The sequence below is a fragment of the Neopsephotus bourkii genome, unplaced genomic scaffold (genome assembly GCF_033783945.1).
Source record: "Neopsephotus bourkii isolate Nb327-2 ecotype Australia unplaced genomic scaffold, CSIRO-AGI_Nbou_v1 NB_1825, whole genome shotgun sequence".
NCBI lineage: Eukaryota > Metazoa > Chordata > Aves > Psittaciformes > Psittacidae > Neopsephotus > Neopsephotus bourkii.
This window is the reverse complement of record NW_026902298.1, coordinates 7,627,131-7,644,194: the sequence shown is the minus strand read 5'-3', so window position 1 is coordinate 7,644,194 and position 17,064 is coordinate 7,627,131. Positions and strand designations below refer to the sequence as shown.

General features: G+C 44.2%; 2 protein-coding genes across 8 annotated transcripts in view; both read right to left on the bottom strand.

Annotated features, from left to right (window-relative positions):
* LOC133207010 (golgin subfamily B member 1-like) overlaps positions 1-2,713 on the bottom strand; it is a 44,156-nt gene extending 41,443 nt beyond the window's left edge. For 5 of the 6 annotated variants that reach the window (XM_061343490.1, XM_061343495.1, XM_061343491.1 and 2 more), the window contains exon 1: positions 460-517. In XM_061343490.1, the coding sequence (XP_061199474.1) occupies positions 460-504 (45 nt within the window). In that variant the 5' untranslated portion in view covers positions 505-517. Of the gene's footprint in view, positions 1-459; positions 518-2,257 lie in introns of those variants that run through there. The other variant, XR_009723925.1, reaches the window with a different exon arrangement.
* Positions 2,714-10,942: 8,229 nt separating this feature from the next.
* On the bottom strand, positions 10,943-16,847 carry CD59 (CD59 molecule (CD59 blood group)). 2 transcript variants are annotated; one of them, XM_061343520.1, is made up of 4 exons: positions 16,755-16,847; positions 14,350-14,422; positions 13,608-13,709; positions 10,943-12,466 (listed from the first exon to the last, which is right to left on the bottom strand). In XM_061343520.1, exons 2-4 carry the CDS (start codon positions 14,411-14,413, stop codon positions 12,273-12,275), a joined length of 360 nt encoding a protein of 119 aa, XP_061199504.1. In that variant the 5' UTR covers positions 14,414-14,422; positions 16,755-16,847; the 3' UTR covers positions 10,943-12,272. The 2 variants fall into 2 exon arrangements, with proteins under 2 accessions (XP_061199504.1, XP_061199503.1); XM_061343519.1 differs by lacking the exon at positions 16,755-16,847 and adding an exon at positions 16,109-16,281.
* Positions 16,848-17,064: the final 217 nt, after the last annotated feature.

The window sequence follows — 17,064 nt, the reverse complement described above, 5'->3', positions numbered from 1 at the left end:
AAATCTTAGAAACTGGTTTAGGAATATCACTTTGAAATACAGCAAAACCATCACAGCTTCCCAGGTATTTAAAACTGGATTTCCTTACTGGATTTGCACTGTAACAACCAGTAGGGTTGCTGAATCTGTCAGCAATAAAATATTGATATTAGATATGCTATACCCAAAAAATACCCTTGGGATAAAGCTTATGTAATTCCTACAGATGTTTTCTTAAAGCAAGATAAGCATGAAAAGGAACAGAGCAGCTGTGTTACACACACGAGATTAAATACCACATGAACAGCAAGCAAGAGCCCAACCTGACTTTTAGAGCCCTAAAACTGAGTCACAGCAAAACTAGTTAAGCAACTTACTTGTGAAAGAGCAAATACACGCCATTAGTGTATCAACAAGTAAAGATTCTCTATGTCAGACATTCTTAAGAAAATAATATTTTAATAGGAATTTGATACTTACTACTGTTTTGGAAGGAGAATCATCTCCGCTACCCCATTTCCACATAGTTTCACGATGGCTATGAAAACATAAACAAAATAATACCATGGTAAGTATCAGTGACTCTCAGATAACTTCAATTAACTTGTATTTCTCTCTATATATTTCACTGTGAAATGCTTGAAACTGATTTGTTTGCTTAATTCTGACCACCTCTGATCTCCACATTATTAGTTGTTGAGAAATGCTGAAATCATGTATAAAACAACTGCTAGTCAGTAAAATGTCAATACTACCAAAAAGAATCCAAAGAAGTCTTTGAAGAGCAAACGCCATAAAGTATTTCCAGCATAGTTCCTTTTCCCACATATAAATAGAAGACACAAACTACATACAGCTTGCTAATATTTAACCTGACCTTACACACTGCCTGCCACTGCAATATAACAGGGGTTTACCAATGCATATTTCTATAAAATCATACATAAAGACTAAAAGCACTGAAAACCAAAGTGCTTTAATTGCTTTGTGACTGCTGCATGTCTGAAACCCTTGATGTCACTGATCAGGTACAAAATGCCTCCACCTTAATCCCTAAGTGTTCCTAGCTTCTTTTGCTCCCAATCAGGCACTGTAAACTTTTAAATGGCACACAAATACCAGACATAGGTCTACATAATTGCAGTTTCTGACTATGGAAAGTTGCAGCTTCTGAATAAACATGAGTATGGGCTGTGTTTATTAATCCTAAAGATCAAGTAGGTACAAGCCAGCTCAAAGGTTTAGACCTTTACTGAATAAAAGGGAAAAATTGAGTTGAGAAAAACAGGCGAAGTCTATAGAGCATCCCATGCAGTAAATTCCACATTGTTACTTGGAGGTATAATTTTTAAGAACAGACTGAGGTATCTTGCTTGGTTTCCGGATAATATTCCAAATAGCAGGATGAAGATGTTCAGTCATCGTCACTCTCAACTAGCAACATCCAGAGGTAAACACCATCTCTTTTCTAATCTGTATTACAGACTTCTGAAATATGCACACACAGACCAGTCATGGATTTGGAAAGCAGTTTATAACAAACATTAACACGTAGCTTATCTTAAAGTAGTGAATTTGGAAAGCAGTTTATAAAACACACTAGCACATAGCTTATCTTATAAATTATGCAGAATGATTGCAGAGGCTGCCTTTAAAGCTGTTTATCATTTCAAAGCTAAAAGACTGCAATCTATGGCCTTCATTATTCACAAGGCCAAACTGGATTCTGCTAAGAATCTTGTCTAACATTAAAATCAACAAACAAGCCACAGGCGGAATTACAGAACTTCTAAGTAAAAACATCCCCTCATAACTACTCGAAAGCTGTAACATCTAATCTATTCTTCGTTAAAAGTTCATTTCCAGATACATAAAAGAGTTACCAGGTACAAAGAAGACAAAATGACTCACTAGATGTAAAGTACTGATGCATTTGTATTTCATTTATAACTATTTTTAGCTCCTTTCCAGCTCTGATGCAATCACTTGTGCTCACTTCTTGTGCTACCTGAATACCTGATCTGCTACTTTCTGATACATGTCCAGTCTGAATGCTGGACCAGTCAACTTGATCTCTTCTCCTTGCAGTACATCTAAACACAATTCAGTTAAGCTTTCCATCCCCATTTCCGTTCCTTTGGCGGCCTACGTCCCAGACATAGCACTATCAGGCATCAAGCATAGGAGAAGCAGGAAGTCCAAATAACTTGGCTGACCTCTCTTAAGTTTTCACAGCGACAGATAATTTGTATTTCCCCTCCAAGTACAAACTGCTCACTCTCACTTCCAAGGCTTGACGTTGCTTATCATTGCTAGCACCTCATCCTGCTCTCTATCCTGCATATTCTACTGTGTTGGTAACCATTCTTTGCCATCCACTGCACACTCACGCCTGTTAACATCTTCTCCACTGACGAACAACAGGCAGGATGGTTGAATCTTTCACAATATCCAAGAGACACAAGAGGCCCACTTAGTTTTATGAAATAAGTTTCTCCTGATACTCAAAGTACAAGTGAGGTTTTGGTTCTTACCACAATGGGTTTAACAAAAAGAAAAGTCCCCTGGCAGCTTTGCCTTCATACTTGCCCATTCTGTTGTCCCAGCAGTAGCTGCAGACAAATGCAGCTAAAAAAAACTAACCCTGCATTATTCAGCTGGGTAGTTTCCAGCCTCCTTACTTCCATGAGTCACAGGACCCGGCACAAGGGGCACTGAGGAGCACAAAACAGCAGAGAGGACAGATTTCAGCAGCAGCACTGAAGAATCCCACAGCTGGAGGGTGGCCAATGTACATGGTAAAATAACGAACTGCGTTCTTACAAATACAAACTGAGATGACTACCCAGGCAGGGAAACAGTCTGCTGGTGAAACAGAACTCCTCATGTATCTCTAGCTTTCCCCACATCCATTCCAAAATCATTCTGATATAAAAAACGGCTTTAAAGAGCACACATCTGAGTTCTCACTATGAAGCTATTAAGGAACTTGCCTTCTTCCTTTATGGAAACAAAGATTATGGGGTAAAAAACTAAGGCAGAACCCCATCCCTTACTACCAAGGAAGGCAGTAGTGCTCCCCTTTTCTCCTCTCTTCCACAGAACTAGAGCAGAAAAACAGAGGAGACTGCAGAAGTATGTAAAAACTTCAGTGCCTTATTATTTTAACTCTATTTCCTACAGCATTTTTGTGCTTTTAACACACTCATTGGCAGAACAGCATTTGAATATTATTTTCTTCTTCTATCCGTAATTTTTTTTATTTTATCCTTATCTGACAGCTTGCTAAGATGTTGGGTTTTTTCCTGAATAAGCTAAAACTGTTTTCAAATGGGCTATGCCACCTACACCAACACAAGAACTGCACCAACACATGACATACAACAAAGAAGCACAAACACTGACTGAAGCCACGTAAATCACAGAACCACAGAATGGTTTGAGTTGGAAGGGGCCTTAAAGCTCATCCAGTTCCAACCCCCTGCCACAGGCAGGGACACCTTCCACTAGACCAGACTGCTCCAAGCCCCCGTGTCCAACCTGGCCTTGAACACTGCCAGGGATGGGGCAGCCACAGCTTCTCTGGGCACCCTGTGCCAGCGCCTAAGCACCCTCATAGGGAAGAACTTCCTCCTTATATCAAACTTAAATCTCCCGTTTCAGTTCAAACCCATCACCCCTTGTCGTATCACTACAGTTCCTGATGAGGAGTCCCTCTCTGGCATCCTTGTAGCCACCCTTCAGATACTGGAAGGACGCTATGAGGTCTCCATGCACTCTGTAAAGTTAACATGCAATGTATTTGTATAGCTATTATGTTTATCATAAACATTATTTCTTAATAACATTGACCACATTTTCCTCTCAAAATAGCATGCAAGGGAAGAACTATTTTGTAACAGGGCACCACTGGAGAATTAAAGGATCAGTGCAGAGGCCCCAGTGAAGCACAGGTGCATGTACACAGCATTAGCTATTTCCACCACAGCAGCCGGATGCAGCTGCTCCTGCAGTACGGTGCTACCAGCAGCCTGGGACTGGAGGTGCACAAACACCCCCAGACCCTTCCTTCGCCTCCAGCACAGCAAGCACCTCGGGAAGGGGGGGGACGAGACCACCTTTCCGTCCACTTCAGACGAGGGCAGGGCCAGCCCCACATCAGCGACCGGGCTGGCCGGGAGCCTCCCTCCTCGGACACGGCTTGCTAAGCCAGCGGCCCAAGGGACCACGGCCGCCCCCCGGAAGGCTGAGACGCGCCCGTGCAGGTGCGGCACCCTTCGCCGAGACCCAGCAGAGCCTGCAGGCGACGGGAAGGGAACGAAGCCCAACGGAGCGGACCCCTGCGGCCCCACTCACCTGCGGGGGGCACGGCGGGGCCGCCGGGCCCTGCGAACCGCAGCCGGTCACCAACACCGCCGCTTCCTCAGCACGGCCCCCTCAGCCTCCGCCACGCCCCGGCGGGGGACGTCGCACGGCGGCGCCATTGCCCCCTGGCGGCCAGGAGGACCGACCGGCAGCAGCCTCGTTCCCCTGGTCTTCTCCCTGATCCCTTCCCGTTCACCTTCCCGCTTTCCCTCTCTGTTGACCTCCCGGCTTCCTCTATCCGGCTACAGCTGCGGCCACGGCCCCTCAGAGGTGGTGAAGCCCTCTCAGTCCTCTCAGCAAAAGCCTGCGGGTGTTTTAAAGTACAATGGACCGCAAACTGACCAAAATGTCATATTGTCAAGTGAAGTAAACCAGAAAAAAATGTTACCTGAGGTAAAAAATCATCCCTGAGACGAAAAAAAGAGAGAGATAAAGGTGATTATTCAGTGGAAGCAAACAAAGGGATCTAGGAAAGGCTGGATGAGCTGGTTGTACGCTCCTAGATGGAGGAAGAATTCCAAAGGAGGAGAAGGGTTACCCTGCAGAAAGGACCAGAACACATTCGGTGTGTGCAGGGATCTGATCACAACAGGAAGTGAAACATGAGGGAAAAGCAAAACCCTCTTACACATTTCCTATAGAGAGAAGGGATTTTATTCAGTGGGGATCTTCAAGGACACTCATGGCCACCAGGGTGCCCATAACGTGACAACTGGCCTGTGACAATGGAGAAAAGCCAGGCTGGAACACAGAGAAATACACAGGTAATACGTATAATGTTGAGGTCTATAAGGTGTCCCCACCAAACTGCAGCAGCCCCAGTGTGGTTCTACACAGGGTCCTTCTACCCCTCAACTGTTCAAGTACAACAGGATGCTGGTGTTATCTTGGTTGTTCAAGGGTGTCTTTTATCCTTCCTGGACAGCTTTAAGCTTCCAAGAAGCAAAGTCCTTCTTCCCAGGGCCAGGCTGTCCTTTAGTTTGTTATACTTACACATGAACAATGCCAAAGTCTCCAGTAAAATTCCACTACCTCATTACATTGCAGTGTATACTGTGAACTAATATATATATTGACAGAGTTAAAACACTTCCATGCTACCCAGGCTGGCTGCTGTATAGTTAGGGAGGGGAATTTTCATAACAATAGTTATGTTGATCTTGCTTTCAGGGAGAGGAATGGGTTGAAAATCCTTTTTCTAGACAGAAAAAAGAAACCACCTTCAGCTTTCTATCAGGTAGAACATACTTGAAGTAGAAATCAAGCAGCACATTGTGTCTGACAGCAGCAGCTTTTGTATTTTGCCTTCTGTAATAGCTTATATAGTCCTTTTTCTGCATGCAAACTGCAGCCTTCTAGCAGCATCTGGCACTGTCTGGTTTCTGGTGAGTCCCAGCTACAGCCCCAGCATTTACCAGACACGCATCAGTTCACCCTGTAGTACATGGAACAGAGAATAAGTCTTAATTTACAGGAGACTGCAACATTACAATGACTGGGAACAGGAAGGAAGCAGCCCATCAGACTTTAAAACTGATTAGATTTTAAGATGCAGTTATCATTTTAATCACTTTAATCTTGTCCTGGTGCAATGCTGCAGACTATCTCCATTCATTTCAGATGTGAGCTAAATGATTGTACTGCATTGTGTGTGTTCTCATCTGTGCCTTCACGGTTTAGGAATGTGACAGATGATGATGGGTGCCTGAAGTCCTCTGGAAGACATTAATGTCTCTGGAAATAGGAGTCTGAAATGAACTACAGCATTACAGGCTTGAATGAGTCACAGAGCACTCATGAGAATAAAGGTTTCTTTGGGACTCATGCAAATGTTGCACCTTCAAGACACTGCTGGGCAAGGTAGTGAGTCAAAAATATTGTGCATTTTAATGAAACCCAAAGGCAACTTAAGCCAATATTCTCATTACTACACTCCCTGATTAGTGCTCCTCATGCATCCAGCAGAACACAAGGCAGACAGTCACATTTGATTAATTCTTGCTTCAGTCAATTTAGGTTTGCAGAGGTCTCCAAATACCAGAGTACGTCTGACCAAAACCTCCATCTACTCAACCTGTAACCTTCACGATTTTATTCCCATCCTGCAGTATATCCATAGCTTGCTTTGTCTTCTTCCAAATCTGCAGTTTGGAGGAGTAGCATCTCTGCATAGCTGTCAGAAAGGAGAAAATGAAATGAATGTGCTTCACTCTCATCCTCAGCCAGCAAACTGGTGGCTGCTTTGTATCAAGCATCAAACCAGCCCTGTATAGCGAGGAATGGTGAAGTTATTATTCCTGAACAGCAGTGGCATGCCATGAATAACTCGGCTGACTCAGAACGGTGCTGGGATCTGAATTCCAAGAGCGTCCAAATAAGTGCAAGATTCCTAATCACTTAAACAGAACTAACATTGGATCACGTGTAGAAATGTTCATATGGCAGGATGGAGGGTTCAGATGCAATAGTCCATAAGTCAGTCTATATCCAGGTAGTTTTTCCTCCTCCTTCATTTCTGAGCAGAGATTTTTCTGCAGTATATCTGCAGTACTGAAATTCTGGTAACAACTGTTACAGCACAGCTGTCCTCATCCACGGCCAAATAAATACCCAGGGCTTTGAGGTAAAACCAAGAGCAGCAGAAGCAGAAGGTAGATGCAAAAAGACATCAATATAGAAGGCTTACATGTAAAGGATTGGTTTCTGAGTGGAGCCTGCCCTGTGGTCTCTGCAGGAGGCAAGGATTACAGAATTTTTAGCTCTCCTGTATGGGGACGTGCATATAGATTGGCCTGAGGAAACATGCTGTGTTTAGATCTCTGTTGCTTCATGTTTACACCTGTATCATCATCTTAATTGACTCTGCAGAATTAGTTTCACCTTTCAGAATGCTTTCTTTTCTGAAACATTGCTCCAAACATTTTTCTTCAGTCATTCCACTAAAGTGAAAGAAATCAAAAGCATGTTTCAGCTTTCCCTTTCTTAGGCTCCAAACCAGTTCTTTCTAGGCTGTAAGTTGTCATAAGACAGTAAGAGATGCAGCGTATAAACCCATAGAGATAATATCATCTGCAGGTCTTTATTTTATCCCAATGTATAAATTACTCTTGGAAAGATGGGAGCGGAAATGACAACCTGCTTCTTCCAGAGATACCACAGCCAATTAGATGCTTTCTTCTCCCTCCCTTAAATGCAGAATTTCCCATTAGTGCAACCCTGACATTGTTTTATCAGGTCAGTAAGCAGAGTACTAGTTTCTGCCCAAACACATGTGGGTCTCTTATAGATAACACTGGCTTGGATGTTTAGGCCCAGAGTGCAGCCTAACTTTCCTGCTATGAAGCCAACCCTAGATCCAAGCCCCTTGGACATGTAGAGATCCAGACAGGTTAAACTCTCTTCCAGCTGGAGCAGCACTGTTGTTATTAAATGCATTTAATATTATGTAACAGCAGTATCCAGATGCCTCAGTTAGTGCAATAGTGAGTTACTTAACATGCAGTTCTCTGTTGGGACTACTTTATTATGTTAGCAATTCCTCCTTCTTTTGACAAAATAAAAGCTTCTTGCTGGTCAGCCTCCTCATTCCTCTCACTCCAACAAGCAGTGGGAGGAAATTGCTTGCTCTTCTTATCTGTTTTTTCCCATGCATCTGCTTCTTTTCACAATTTCCTGCATCCTGAAATAGCAGAGCCATCCCACCTTAGTTTGATGAGTGAGAAGGTCTTGAGACAGGATAAAGCAAAATCCCTACCAACCAGGTATATCAGCCCTATGTTCCACCAGTACAAGGCTTCCAAACTCTCCATGCCCAAGTTCAACTCAAAGGACAACCTTGACAGCTACCTGACAGCTCCCTGCAGTCACCACCACACAGAAGCAGGAAGCAGGATGAGAAGCTGAAGGAGGAATTAATGGCAAAGACAGATCACAAGAACAAATTTCTGCACATGCTGCTTGCTGCTACTGCAGCTTACATTTGCTGGCTCTATCTTGTTCCTATAGGGAAAAATAACTCCTTTGTTAAATTGCACACACACACACACTCCCATCCCCAAAAAAGCGATGCATGGTTACCAGAGGAATGAATATTGAGAAGCAGATGCAGGGAAGAACAGTCATAGAATCATAGAATGGTTTGTGTTGGAAAAGATCTTAAGATCACCTAGTTCCAAGGTGATGCCTCACACTTTTAAACCATGTTGCCCAAGGCTCTGTCCAGCCTGGCCTTGAATACTGCCAGGGATGGAGCATTTAGTGCTTCTTTGGGCAGCATGTTCCAGTGCTTCAGCACCCTCACAGTATAGAACTTCTATTTAAGCTTAAACCCATTACCCTTTGTCCTATTACTACAGTTCCTTATGAAGAGTCCCTGATGAGGAGTTTTTGCTAATTAGATGGACATTAGTACATAAATTATGTGTGTTGGCAAAAAAAGCATGCTCAAAGGTACAGAGCTAAGGATGAGGTTTTAGTCATGCCACTAATTCAAACCAGAGCACATCATTTACATAATTACAAAACAAACTAAAAGCCAGACCCACACAATAGTGGCAAGTTACCCAGCACTCACTGCAGAGAGACACACTTGCATAGCAGCAGTTCACCTTGACGATATTCTGCATTATCCTGTAGCTTGCAGGACACAGTTAAACCACACAAAATGCCTGGCACATCCCAGTGAGGATGACCTAAACCTGGGAGTCCCTGGGGTTCAAGCCTCATTTTGTGAACACCCACTCCAAAGACTGGGAGTGACCCAGGAGTGGTACATCCTAGGGGCTGACCAGCTGGAAAGCTGCTTTGCAGAAGAGTATCCTGGTGAACACCAAACTAAACATGAGCCAGCAATGTGCCCTTGCTGCAGGGAAGGCAAACAGTATCCTGGGCTGCATGAAGTAAAGCATTGCCAATGGGTCAGCAGAGTGATCCTTCTCCTGAGCTCAGCACTTTGGGATATTCAAAAGCCACCTGGACGTGGTCCTGGATAATTGGCTTTAGATCCCCTCCCTGAGCACAGGGGTGTGGATCAGATACCTCCAGAGGGTCCCTTCCAGCCTCAGGATTCTGAGATTTCCCACCAGTCCTTCAATTTCTTGCAATTAATTATCACAACCTGAAAAGAGAGAAATTCCAGTCCATCCAAAACCAGTGCCATAATTAGGTATAAATAAGAGGCAAGCCATTATCATACATATTAGCCGCACTGTTATATAGAGTGAAAAATCACCGATGTCAGAACAGGGACAGGTAAGTGAACAGTCACAACACTGGACCAAGGCTACACACACAAATGACCGGTTACAGGAAAATTTCTGACAACCGAATGAGGGTTGTTTGTAGCTCAGAGCAAAGCTGGAGCTGTCTTTAAAGCATCTGCAAACCTAAAGCAAAACCACTATTTGCACTGATGTGATACTAATACGTAGAATTGACCTGTGGTACACTGTACTACAGTGTCTTACTGTCACTAAATGGAACTGCATTTGATCTAAGGTCTTCATGGCTCTGGTTCCCCATCTCTGAGGTCTGGCCATCAAATCTGAATGTAACACAGCAGCGCTGGGAAAAGTGCCAATGTTCAAGCAGCAGTCACTGTTCAACAGCTTTTTCTGCAGGACAGAGCTCACCAGGCAGCCATGCAGGCTCAGGAGACACAAATATATAGCAAACTGTGAAACCCTGCATCACCATTCAGCTTGTAAATGGCATGAGATGTGTTTCAGGCTACATAATTAATCTGCCTTTCCCAGCAGAGGGACACAAGGGATATTTTTCCACTTGAAATCTAGCCATTTTTCTTTAGAAATTGTTTGCTGTCATAGAAAAATTCTTTTCCTTTGCCACATGCATTCTCCCCAGGAGAATTAAACAACATTCCTACTAATCTTTGTAAAAGAAGTGGCCTTCTACAGTGCAAACCACAAGGATTCATTGCTCAAGCTGCTTCTAGAAGAGAAAGGAAGGAGAAATAGATTAGACAAGTGTTCAAGGCTATCAAAAAACAAATACCAAAACTATTCAAGCTATTATCAGAGGCAAAATAGATCTTATTTTTGCCCTTCTTAAAAAGAAAAAAGAATATTTTATATATGCAATCAACCAGGTTTAAAAGTGCCAACCATCAGAAGAGAGACATTGACAATATAATAAATAATGGTGTAACTGAGATTGTTTAAACATAAGGAATTTATCAGCTCGTCTAACACAAGATACCTTCTCTGCTACAAACCTCCCCCCAACTCTATATTGAGTCAGTGCTTTAATACCACTTTTGCATCTCAGATGAACAAGAGGTAGTGACAAATGGTGGTGCCTTAGCGAAAAAAGCCACTCTGCAGAACTTACTGTCTTCTAAGTGTCTGCTTTTGTCAACCAGATGGAACTAAAAAGATGTAAGGACAAAAAGAGTGGGAAATCAGGGACTATTTTCTTCTTTCTTCCTTGTATCCAGCCTGCATCTCTCCTCTTTTAGTTTAAAACCATGACCACTTTTCCCATCAAGCAGCTCTTAAAGCAAATAACCACTACCAAAACTGAGCACACCTGTACATAGCTGTAAATGCTGACAAATAACCACACTCCCCACATTTTCGTCTTTCACATTTTTATTAATCAAAGACAGTATGACTTATGTATTTTGAGTGATCAGAGATAGTCCAGAATACTTTCATAGCTAACAGAAGCTTAACCAAAAGATACATTGCAGAATACATTGTGGATTTCGAGTAACACCCTTGTTACGATGAACTGGTGTTGCTGGCACCCTGCACAGCACAAGCAGGGGTCCTCAGGAAGAGAGTATCTCACTGGGAATGGACCACAACTCCTGCAGGGACATGCCAAGAGCTCTAGAAGACAAAAAGGAGAACCTGGCAGTGTACCTGACTGAGAGGGTCCCTAAATACCAGAGGAGTGTCAAAGCTCTGTCTCTACCTCTGAGGCAGAACAATGTACAGAGTATTTCAGCTCCAGACCCCTTACACATACAAACTGAGCAGGCTTTATTCATGCTATATAAATACATTTCAAGTTTGCATTGGCATTTGTAGTGTTGCATAAAGGTCAAAATAGAAAGTTCTGCAAGGTTTTGTTTAGTACTCTTAGGTGAGAGCTTGAAGGGTTATGTGTGGGGAAAATAAACTAGATCTGCCACTTCAGTTCCTTAGCATTTTATAAATCATTTTCAGTGTACCAATAAGCATGCAAAGCACATGCTTACTTAAAATCTTAGACATGGATAAAGTATAAGGGGGGAAAAAAATACTCAGAAAGAAGCTGGCACATGTTGTCTGCACGCTTGCCGAAATAGAAAAAGAGTGTTTCTCACTTACAGCATTATTTTGGTTTTGGTTTAAGAAATGTAGATGCTTTCTCCCAGAATAAACAGTGCTCACAAGGTCATATCATTGGCTTGTAAAAACATTACAGTGACAGGAACAAAGAGCCTACATCACTTGAAACTAAATATTCCCATCCTCATAATGAAGACTTAAGCAAGTTTATACTTAATGATCAACACTTCTTATGCTGAAGGCAAATCCACTCCAATAATTACAATTTATGGGATGATAAGAAATAATAGTTTTTCAGCATTAAACTTAAGAGTATTCCTTCCCTCTCACATCACCCACTGAAGTTTACCAGGGTTCTCCACAAGGTAACACTACTTCATAGCAAGTTGTTTCCCCCATGAATAGGGCAGGCCAAAATACCTGAATTCATTGTAACTGGTAACAAGCTCAATCTCCTTTCCATGAATAACGACAATGATTTAACAGACAGAACCTTAGGAAAGAGCATTTAAATTTAAAAGGGAATGTTTTTGCCCACTGTTAGGAACTGCAAATGTGAGAAGTACAATTCAGAAAAGAGTTAATGATTTAGTGTAATTTCAGCTTGAAAGTACAGCATAGAAATGAGGATTGTTACAGGAGCATCCACAACATGGTCAGTACAGAGGCAATACTGAAGGCTGCTTTGTTAAGCCCAGGAATTGCACTCTCATTGCACAAGTCGTGTTGGCAGCAAAAGAAATCAAAATTATCCAACTGGAAGAATTCAGCAATATCATTCATACTGCACTGGGATGCCTTCCAGCAGGAGGAGGTTCTCAATTTACCTACAAAAGAAATTAAACAGATTAAAAGAATATTGAAAGCAATATTGGATTTGGGACAGAGAATCACTACCTACAACGCCATGGTTCTGCCTCTCATATGGCTTTTAGCCATAGGTTAAGAAAGATTTCTACCTCAAGCTAACTGGTGCTTCCAATTCAGCCCAAATGACCAGCTGAGTGATACAGGGGGGAGTTTGAGTGATGCCTGCTCTGAGGCTCCTGACAGAGACGAACTGTGCATCACCATCTAGCTCAGCTTGCAGTGCTCTTGCATTGTCCTACAGCATGACCATTCTCGCTCCACAAAGCTCAATAACTCAAATTAGTTTTTGTTCTGAAAACAAATCCCATCGGATCTGAGCAGTGCCATTTCCAGAAGCAATATGTGAAGAAAGAGCTTGAAGAGTCCTTGCCTTTCTCACTCATTTCCCTGGACACCACAAACCAAGCAGCTCACCTTCCATCTCCCCCAGCTTGACACCTCAAGTACACAACTCGTGACTCCAACAACGGACTGGCTGAGTGCTAGAAAACAGACTGAGCTCATGGGAAACAGCAAAAAGACAAAATCCCTTAGGTTGCAAGCAGCATGGAGCAGCATCCTGATCCAGCCACATTAGAAGCTTCCTCCCTCAAAGCCAAGTCATGAACTTTACCAGGGACCATCCAGTGGAATGGAGCAGTCCCATCCCATACTGGCTCCCACTGTCCAAAGCCAGCCCAGCATCTTTCTTGAGCAGAGGAAACCAGTTGGGGAAGCAAGAGATTATTTCACTTGACTTGGTACTTTCGTTTTTGCAATGAAACTCCTGTCACTGGCAGTAAAAGAGCTACTGAAATGTTATTTAACAAAAACATTAACTCTACGCCCTGAATATCCTTGACCATCTTCCCCATGGTTTGTTTTGTAGTTTTGTTTTAATTCTGGATATAAAGCTATCCTTGTATATGCCTGCCCAAGTATAAATCAGCTAAATCATCATCTTATTTATCAGTTGCTTGGATATAAGCATGACCTTCAAAAACACTCACAACCTTCTTTTGAGCAAGGCTAAGAAATGCATGCTAAGGCCAGATTAGAAGCACAGAGGCAATGAAAACTGATATAACCACGTTTATTTTAGGGCTGAAGGGTACATACCGAATTTCATCTGCAAGCACGTATCTTCAGTTGCTAAGCAAGTACTATTGGTCTTGCACAAGGAAGGGCTGTTCTCGCAGTGGTAACACCTTAAGGCATAACCTAAGGAGACAAGGGTTTATCTTTACTGAATAATGAAGGACTGAGACTGCAGCAGCATTAAAAAGGGAAAAAAGAATAATCACTCTCTGCATCTGTCACAAAACGTATGCCTGGTTGTTAAACCCAAGGCTTAAGCTAAAATTCACCAGCTTTCGTCAGTGTACAAATGAGACTGGCAGTTCTGAAAGGAAGGTTTTGAAGCCTGCACTTACATCATCTTTAAACTCACTTACCTTCATGTGCCTGCAGAACAATGTATTTGCTTCTTTTATCTAGTCTTAAATCCTGCCTTTTCCAAAAGAACAGACAAGAGACACTTCCAGCAGCGTTATTCTATCCCTTTTTTATTCCACCTCATTTCTCTCCTGCCATACACCACATTTCCAACTCACACAACAGGAACTGACCCTTCCAGCTGCAAAACAATGGTCTGCTGCCATATTAAGCAGCATCATATTCAGCACCTGATTCTCTCTTTTGACCAAAGACACCCAGGAACAGAAACTAAGCCCTACTTTGATGGTTGCTGTCATTCCCCAAAGTGGTATTAAATGATCCAGGCTGCCCTGTTTATTTTTTCCATGATTTCCTCAGCCCCTGTTACAACATTACATCAGGAAAGTAGCTCACTTGTACTCACCAGAACTACAAAAAGCAATCAGGACAATGCAGGCGGTCACCAGGATGCAGTTCATCTTGGTCATGATTCTTCCCTAATATGAAGGCATAAATAACAGGCATAAAGGCATGGAATAAACAAACATGTAACAATGGAATATGTTACACATTCCATTCAAAAGCCACGTGAAACTAGCAAAATACATAGTGAGGAACTGAGGGTTAAAGACTTGATTCAGTGGGGAACTGGCCAGGAAAACCAGTGAAAGGAAAGACAGAAAGGTAACTGCACTTTCCAAGAGAGGGTTTTTATTCTGAGAACAGTATTTTGTCTCAAGAGCTGAGATTTGAGCCCTGACAGGCTGCAGATGGGTCTCCTCCCTTTGATTACACCATTCAACAGGTCTTATTTCTAAGAGCTACAAATGCACTTAATAACATAAAAGACCATTTAGGTGTCAAATGCTTTTTTCTTTCACAGCAATTCCCATAACCCTGGAGCCTAGCCCTCCTTTCTTCTCTCTCATGGGGTTGCAAGGGATTTGTCTGTACTAAGGGGGGTTTTGCCTCTCCTCTCCCCAAATTTCTCCCTCGCACTGGGGGACCAACACATGCAATAACCCACCAAGTAACTGCAGCCATAGCTTGAGTCCTCCACAATTACTGTCATCATACTACTAAAATATCTCTGCTGTTGCAAAGAACAGGCTATTTACACCATGTATAGAGCAGATACAGGAGGCTGAGAGCGAAGGACCATACTTATGTTAAAAGGACATGATTTGATGTTTGTCTTCAAAGCCCTAGTGGGTTTGGAAGTCCAAAAGGATTAAAGACATTCAGGTGACATGATTCACTTACAAAACTGCAGTGATACAGCCACATCACTGCTTTGACCCTGTTAGTACCACTTGAAGCTATTTCTACATGCAGTTAAGAGTCTGGCATGGCAGACCATAACCATGCTGGGATGGAGCTTTTTCCTCCCAGAAGACTGACTGTGGGCTTAAAGAAAATGGTTTCATAGTAAAATAAAACTGAAATCCTCAACCTTAAGTAGTCAATTCTGTTACTGGCCAAAAAAAACCACCCCAAAACAGCAACCCACCCAGCAGACAAAACCACGGACATTTTCCTGTCTGTCTGACCTACTGCTGAGCAGGAAAACCGAGAAAAACAAACCCATAATGTTCAGGATGAGATGATTTTTCTGGGGTAAACAACTCTATGAGAAGCATTTTCCAGACCAGAGGCTCATCCCACAGTGACGTGAATCTGCAGGAGGGCCGTTAGTCTGGTGGTTAAAGCAAGAGCCATCCTGGACTGCAACCAGCATCATGCTGGGAACCTCTCCATCTTTCAGGAGCCCTCAGGCACCCAGTGGTGTCAGCAGATTAAACTGGGTTTGTCTTTTAGCCAAACCAAATCATGACCAGAAAAAACAGAAGGCAGATTAATAAAAAACACTGCAGCCAACACAAGAGCTTTGTCAGGAGTAATTCAACCAATCCATTTTCTGTGGAAATGAGTAATTTTTTCTTTTAATTCAGAGATGAGACAATGAAAATTGGGCTCTAAAAAAGCGCATATATAGAGAGAGAAACAGTAATTCACAACATGGCTTAAAAGAAACAACACAGAAAACAGTTCCTAAACTGAATGTTCTAAATTGCTGTTTTGACTCGAGCATCTGACCAGTCTCCGTAGCAAGAAACAACAACTGCAACAGCGCGGAGGGCTTATTGCCTTGCTTGTGAAGCAGAATTTCTCTGCAGTCCCACCTGGGAGGCAGCAGCCGTTCCACACCACGCTGCTGCTTCCATCAGCACCTCCAGGCAGGCAAGGGAAGGACGACCCGGACCAGGAGCCGCGGTCCCGGGGGGCCCGGGGTAGCTCCTGGGGATGCCACCGCTCCTCTTGCCGCGGTACCCCGCAGCCAGCAAGCGCCCCACAAATGCAGCCTGGCTACCTCACGGCTCTTTTACAGCCACCTCCCCCCGCTACCCCAGCCCCGGGGTCCCCCGTAGCGCTCGCGGTCCCGGTCCATGGCCGGAGCCCCGCCGCAGCCCGCCCCGCTTAGCGCACTGCGGTGCTACCGCCGTGACTCAGACCCGAGGGCAGTCCCCTGGATGAAAACCACCACCACCACCCCGGTTAATAGGTACAAACACAGATTTCCACCCAAAACATGCCCCCACCCCTCCCAGTTCCAAGGAAAAACTCCCCACCCCCGCTCATCCCCACTGAGGACTTGTTCTTCTGCTCTCTCGTCTCCCCCGACCCCCCGTTTCCCCTTGGCAGGCTCCCATCAAGATAGAGGCTGGCCCCCAGTCTCCCCGCGCCCCGACAAGGCGAAGGGCACCGGGCTGCCTCCGTCCCTCCGGGACAAGACACGGCCCGGTCCGGAGCTGCCCGCCCCATCCTCACCTGCTGCCGACCAGCACCGCTCTGCCTGCCGGGCACGGGATGCGGGGCGGTCTGCAGAACCCGGCTGGGCCAGCCCCGGGGCGGAGCTGCGGCCTCGGCCCGGCCCTGGCGCCGCGGGCGGTGCGGGAGGAGCGGGGCTGTGGGGCGGGAGTGATCGCTCCTCGCGTGGGGCTCGGATGGGCCGTGCGAAGTTGGCCGCAGCCCCGCGCACGCTGCAGGGCTGTGAGTAACGGTGCGCGGTGCCGGCGCCGCAGGTTTGCGTAGAACCACAGAATCAACCAGGTTGGAAAAGACCTTTGAGGTCTTCAAG